Source organism: Hydra vulgaris, chromosome 06 (genome assembly GCF_038396675.1).
Source record: "Hydra vulgaris chromosome 06, alternate assembly HydraT2T_AEP".
Lineage (NCBI taxonomy): Eukaryota > Metazoa > Cnidaria > Hydrozoa > Anthoathecata > Hydridae > Hydra > Hydra vulgaris.
Window position 1 is genome coordinate 2764035 of NC_088925.1, and position 7167 is coordinate 2771201.

General features: G+C 28.2%; 1 protein-coding gene and 1 long non-coding RNA gene across 2 annotated transcripts; both read right to left on the reverse strand.

The window, feature by feature from the left end:
- Window positions 1-1081: 1081 nt before the first annotated feature.
- Window positions 1082-1660, reverse strand: LOC136081583 (uncharacterized). Its single transcript, XR_010638920.1, has 2 exons — window positions 1606-1660; window positions 1082-1294 (listed from the first exon to the last, which is right to left on the reverse strand). It is a non-coding gene; the product is annotated as an uncharacterized LOC136081583 (long non-coding RNA).
- Window positions 1661-3836: 2176 nt separating this feature from the next.
- LOC136081120 (uncharacterized) lies at window positions 3837-6433 on the reverse strand. The gene is made up of 5 exons (XM_065798406.1): window positions 6352-6433; window positions 5378-5420; window positions 4992-5303; window positions 4552-4927; window positions 3837-4487 (listed from the first exon to the last, which is right to left on the reverse strand). Exons 1-5 carry the CDS (start codon window positions 6431-6433, stop codon window positions 3837-3839), a joined length of 1464 nt encoding a protein of 487 aa, XP_065654478.1.
- Window positions 6434-7167: the final 734 nt, after the last annotated feature.

Below are 7167 nucleotides of genomic sequence, written 5' to 3' on the forward strand. Positions count from 1 at the left end.
AATCCAAAATTATTACTTTTAATAATTTCAAAAAAAAAATTTGGGTGCTTTTTGACATCTTTAAATATTAGATTTGTTAAAATACATATCAAAATTTGTGATGTTTATATGTGTTATACATAGTTAAAGTTGTCTGACTTAAAAATTGTTTTTATGACTTAGAACGTTTTTGTATACATCGATTCATATATCTTAGATAATCTCTCATCCCACCTGTACACATATTGTTATGCTGTAGTAGTTTCTATGACTCAGTTACAGAAGAGCTTTGAGCACATTCTGTCTCAATTAAGTTTACTTCCAGTGTCAAATTTCTAATATGGTTATGGAACAGATGATTATTTATTACTAAAATATAAGTAACCGTCAGTTCTTGATTAAAACTCGGGTTTTATACAAGAATTAAATAAGGAACCCATTTTAGGCTAACACTAGGGTGAAATGGGCCCCTGGCATCTCTCTTTTTATCGGTTGCTTCTTAACATAAGGCATATATGCACCTTTAATTTTCAGATAACAAATTGTAGAGCATAAATTAAATATCCTTTAAAAAAATTGTTTTTAGGTTTGTGTGTGCGAGGCCAGATGATTATATCATTTTTTGAAAAGGGGGATATTTTAGACAACTCTCCTCAAATATTTAACAAACCACGTTGTTTAAAAACTGAAACAAATTAGGCCTATTAAACAGGCTATTTAAAAATGATATGACATTTTATTAAATTTGTTAAGTTAATGCCTGATTTAAAACTTAAAAAACAACTAGAATTAGACAGGTCCGTACCGAGCCAACTTAGCGCTTCGGGAAAGCAAGAAAAATTGTGCTCCCTTCCTCTAAAAAAAAATTAAATGTTAGTGTCTTTAACTCTGACATAATTTTTATTTAAAGAGACGGGGCGCAATTTATCTCATTTACAGAGCAAAAGAGCGCTCTTTTGTTCACTAAATGAGCTTTTATTAATTAGAGTTTACGTAAGAAGGCGCAATTTTAACTATTTTTCGTATCAACATCAAAGAGACCAAATTTATGCGCCCCCGGCCTTGCCCTCAGTACGGCCCTGTAAATAGAATAGAATGGAACTAGATTTTTCATGTCATTTAATGTTTTTAAAACAATTTGTGGCTATGAAAACAGCCGTTTTTTAAACTTGATAGGGTTGTATCATTGACATTGGAAAGTATCACTGACATCCGCATCTTTGATTGAAATGTGGGCACACTCGCAATGATATCATTGTGGACATTTTGTGCATTGCACCCAATCGTTCTTTTTAGAGGATGTGTTCTTGCAAATCTGTAATAATAATATATTAAATGTCATTCTTGTAATCACTACTACAATATCTATTACTCCATCATTTTCTCAAATTTCATAGACAGCTATAATTTAGATATAACTGTAAACAACTCAAAGAAACAAGGAAACATGTGTTTATAAGGATAGGACCTTAAATGTAACAACGGTATATATTTATTTTTCGCCAACCAAATCGCATTTAATTCAAAGTGGACGAACAAAATAGTAAAGGAACAGGTTATTCCCTAATACAATATTGGAATAAAAATTTCAGCTTATTATTATGTTAAAATAAAATAAACACTTACCCTACAAATATCGTACAAACGTTCAAAACCACTTTCAAGGTTCTTTAAACACCTACTGCATAAAGTATCGTATATATATTTACGAAATTGTACTTCATTAAATGGATCATTGATATTTTTTTTTGAAAACACAATTTTAAAGAAAGTTAAATAAAATAGAAAATAAAAAAATTCGTGTAATGATGCATTTTTAAATAGTCGCAGACAAATTATAAGTTATGCAAACTATAATTAACAATTATAATTTATTGAACAATTACAGAATTAAATTTATAGTTAATAATGCATAAATGAATTTATATATGCAATTAATTAAATATAAGCAACATAATAAAAAATTAGTTATAAAATCGACAACTAAAAAAATGCTAATATATAAATATTACTCAAGATGCACTCTGTATGCAGAATGTATATTGTGTAAAAATAATGATACCTTCACAAAATTGTAATGCATAATAGCATATGTAAACACCACAGTTGTAACTATCCTTCTGTAAACAATGACTTGGGGCTGAAATGACGGTTGGGTTTAAAATGTTAAATTTTAGTCGAAAAAGGTCTTTAGCAACAGCAATCGATTTATTGTGTGAAAAATTATTTGGCATAATATTGCAATGGAGTGGATCAAGTACAGTTACTTCTTTTGTTATAACTTATAGATATATTAAAATCCAATGAGAATTAGTTGGGTTAAAAGGAATAAGGACTTGTTCTATAACTTTAGTATCAACATCTCTCCATAAAAGCCGTAAACTTTTTGAACAGCTTAAAGCTGATGCTTCAGTTGGATCCAAATATTTCATTGAAGGGTACCTTTTTTTTAAGCAATGAAGAAAACTTCCTATGAGTTTATCTTGAAGCCAGCCTTTTTGAAAACCTGGAGTGCTTTTTTTAAATTAAAGGAAATGTCAGATGGTATATTGTTTTCTAATGTCAAAAGGGAAATAAAAGATACTTGGTGAGAGCCATGTCTAAATATATCAATAAATTAAAAAATATATATATATATATATATATATATATATATTTATATATATAAACAAACACACATATATACAAATAATTTATATTTTACACACAAGTATAACTAATATACTGAAGGAAATATAGTTTATTGTTTTATTTACTGTCTAATATATTATCAATAACATCAAATTAACTTGAATAAGCAAATTTATTTAAAAGCTAAGATATTCGTAGAAAAATTGAATAGTAGCAAGTATTTGAAAATGTATTTAAATAGCTTACGTAATGAGAGTGTTGGTAAAGTCACGAGTTTCAATCTTATCGCATATTATTGTACTTTGTTTATCATGAATTTGATCAACATGCTGCTGAGACAATTTCAGAACTATCTCTTCTTTTTGGTTTTGTGCAGGATTTTGATATGGTTTTGTTTCCTTTTTCCTATTTTCTTTTCTTGTTCTCTTAAATTTATTAGGCTGCCATTGATTATCCAACTTCTTATTTGGTTCAAAATTTATAAGGTTATTATGTGGCTTTACAGGTATCTCAATTGAATTCATACTTTTGATGGCTTAAGCTTGACTGATCATGTCTTCCAGCTGTCTGTTCATTGAAAGAAGTTGCAAACTTATTATCATGGGATGAGAAATTAATGTAGATATTTCATCAACATTTTTTTGAAACCTTTCAGTCTCATTAATAAATGTTTGTGATTTTTGCTTCACTTGATTATTACCAGTATTAAGAGCTAAAGATACTTTTGTGCAGTTTTTTTCTTGAGTTCTTAAAAGAAATGATCGTAACTTATGAACATGCTTGCAAAGGATTAGGATGTCATTACAATTACACCTATATAAATGCTGACACAAACCATTACAGGCAGGATTTAGACATGATTCTAAACACAAACTTTCCTTACAAGTGTCAGTTAGAATGTCAACATTATATGTTACATCTTTTGATTGACTTTTAACTGTGTACTGAGTTAATGAACATTTAATAATACATTTATCTGAAATCAACATTCCTTTTTCATGTCTTTCTTTGTACTTTTTTGGGAGAGATATTGTTCCAAGATAAATGGTGTCTCTTTTGTGGCGCCAATAAATATCTTCCTCGATTCTTAAAAGTAAATTGATTAAATCGCCTAACCTTTTATTAGGTCGTCTTACCATATAAACTGTTTTCAATTTGTTATGTAATGACTCACATAACATATTAGTATCAGTGTCAGCATGTTGAAAGTTGCGATAACAAAAAGCCTATTTTATATGTCGAGGAGCATAGTATGTAACAAAGTAACTAATGAAGTTAGGACATTTATGTTCATATGCCTTTACAAAACCATTCATAGTTGATAAAAAAACATCAGGGTTTTTTTCGTCAATGATTGTCTCTAAGATCCTAAAAACTTCTTCTTGTAAATTAGATGGACCGACTAAAGGAAGTTTATTGCGCCATGCACGTTTTACATGCCATTTGCATAGCAAGTGGCGCACATCTCCAAAAACATTATTAAAAGAATTCCAGCCTGAAAAATCATCATCTGCCATAACAGCATTAACTTTTACAGAATGATTGCATCTCCTTTTCATTTCCTCTAAGAATGGTGTTATGATTTGTTCATCTGCATGGTTAGAAATAAGAAAAGCTACTGGATAACCCCTTTTAAAATCATCTCGAACTAGTAAAGTTACAAGAGGAAATGCATACTGATTGGTACAGTGTGTAGCATCAATACAAACAATTTGTGATGAATGCTTTTTAAACATTGATAGTTGATGCTTTTTTTGTATACCAACGACAAAGGAATCCTTATTAAGGTCAATGTTGTCATACACTTTTAGGCCGATAACAGTTTGCTGTCCTTGTGGCTTATAAACCAGAATGCTATTAAAATCTTCAGACTTCAACTTTTGAACAAGTAAAAAAGTTGAAATGCTATCATCAGGGTGAAGCCGACATCCCCTTTTTTACTGCTCTGTTGATAACAGAAATATTCTTTTTTGTAAGAAGACGTGATTTAGTTAAAACAGCATCTTCATCATTTCTATTTTGTCTGTCTCCAAAACTTTCCCTAAGATCACAATAAACTGTATTTACAGTTACACCTAATGATAATTTAGCAGAAATAATTTTTTTAATATTACCTGGGATAGGTTGGTACATGGTATTTGTAATATTAACACTGTGGTTATGAGTTTTGATATACTGCACATTTGTGACACCATTTTTGTTTACTGTGACAATCATTCTGACAGGGCAGAAGGCACCTGATTTAACACTCCCTATGTAGTACCTTTTATTAGTTTTTCTTGCTGGTTCACTAACAGAGCGATGCGGTTTAGAATGACTATCATTTTGACAAATGAAATAACTTGTTTACTGAAAAAAAACAAATGAAATAACTTGTTTACTGAAAAAAACTACCACTTTGTTTACTGAAAAAAACATAACTATTAAGTTCCTCTTTTTCCTTCCATGCTAAGAATTCAGATTCTGATAAAAAATTGTAGGATTCTTTAAAAAATATACCTTCATGACATTCCTCTATGTGTTTAATAAGTTTGACGTTTTGAAAAAATACTTGGCCGCAGTCTTGATAGTGACATGGAGTTCTTTTATCTTTGGATTGATCATCTCTAAAAATGGTTTTATGTACCTGTAAAGCATGTCTTTTCATATTATCTTTTATTGTAAATGACATCATGCAAGCAGAACACATAAAACTAAAAACAACAATTTTTATTTAACTCTTTATATACTTTAGTTACTTATTGACATCAATTAAGTATTTTTAAACTGAATTTCTGTTAAACTATTCAATGGATCAATTGATGACAATGCTGAAAAAAAATAATATATTTTTGTTTTTAATTCACCACAGAAAACCACTAAAAAGTTTCATAATATCAACATAATGGTTCTTTTAACTATTTAATTTTAAAAAGGGGAGAATTTTCTCATATGAAAAAAATCCTTAAAATATGAGATTTATTGTATAAAAAAAACTTGACAAAAGTAAAACTTACTCTTATAACAAAAACTTTAAAAAGGGGAGAATTACTCTCATACGAAAAAAATCATTAAGAGAGGAGATTTACTCTTTTAAATAAAACTTGAAAAAAGTAAATATTACTCTTACAACAAAAACTTTACAAAAGGGGAGAATTACTCTTCCACACCACCAAATAGGTTAATTTTATTAATAAAATGATTCTCTTTAATAATTTAATTTTGAAAAGGGGAGAATTACTCTCATATAAAAAAATCCTTAAAAGAGAAGATTTATTGTTTTAAAAATAACCTGATAAAAGTAAAACTTTCTCTTAAAACAAAAACTTTAAAAAGGGGAGAATTACTCTTACCACAGAAAACCACCAAAAAGGTTCATTTTATCAATGCAATTGTTTTTTTTTAATATTTAATTTTGAAAAAGGGAGAACTACTCTCATATGAAAAAAATCCTTAAAATATGAGATTTATTGTTTCAAAAAAAACTTGACAAAAGTAAAACTTACACTTTTAACAAAAACTTAAAAAGGGGAGAATTACTCTTCCACAAAACACCACCAAAAAAGTTCATTTTATCATTAAAATGGTTCTTTTTAATAATTTAGTTTTGAAAAGGGGATAATTACTCTTATATGAAAAAATTCTTAATTTAAGGATTTTTTTTATATGAGTTTTAAAGCTTATAAGAGGAGATTTACTTTTTTATGGGACTTACTCCCACTATCGATATTACATAACAACTCAAAAAACTAAAAACCCTACCTTCATAAGGATTTATTTCTGCAGCATTAACAAATGATAATTTATCACTAAGATTGTTAAACATTTCTTTGTTTAATTTCATAATAAGTTTATTTACTTTAATAACACCAGGAATTCAAAAACTTTACTATTCACGACAAATTTTCACGACTAAAACATGCGACAAACTTTATGCAGGTCAATTTACGGGCTAATGTTTACGTCGGGAGTATTTCTCCCCTACGTAAAATTCCTAGAAAACACGTTGTTACCACACTTACTTTGGTCGGACTTTAAAAAACGTGGAACAGAATTTTGGCACAAAAATCGGTTCCGGAAAACACGGAATTCTACGTACTTAATATATAGCTATATATATATAATATCATATATATATATATATATATATATATATATATATATATATATATATATATATATATATATATATATATATATATATATATATATATATCATAATATGCTTTCATTTATTTTCATATGCTAAATATACATGTTTTCATTTTCAAAATTATTGCTCAGCAATATATATATTGCTTTATATAATTTTGAAAATTAAAACGTTTGATAGAGATGTAGTTTATAAAAAAAAGTACATACAGGTAAAAATATATTCGAAGCCATTAGTTTAATAAATTTATCAAACGACTAATCTAACATTGAAATTAATGATAGAACACTGAACTTGTCATGAATTCTATAACTAACGAAAAAATGACAGACATTCCCGCGCTTGTTTAAAACTAGTATGGAAGCTATAAGTAAACAACCAATCAAATTTAAAGATGATAGATGAAATTCTGGAAAACCAAAAAT

Coding starts and splice junctions, on each gene's coding strand:
- LOC136081120 (XM_065798406.1), bottom strand. CDS start 6,433: ATGAAATTAAACAAAGAAATGTTTAACAATCTTAGTGATAAATTATCA. Junction 5,304..5,377: donor AATAGTTTAACAGAAATTCA/GTTTAAAAATAC, acceptor TGTTGTTTTTAG/TTTTATGTGTTCTGCTTGCA. Junction 4,928..4,991: donor CAAAGTGGTAGTTTTTTTCA/GTAAACAAGTTA, acceptor TCAAAATGATAG/TCATTCTAAACCGCATCGCT.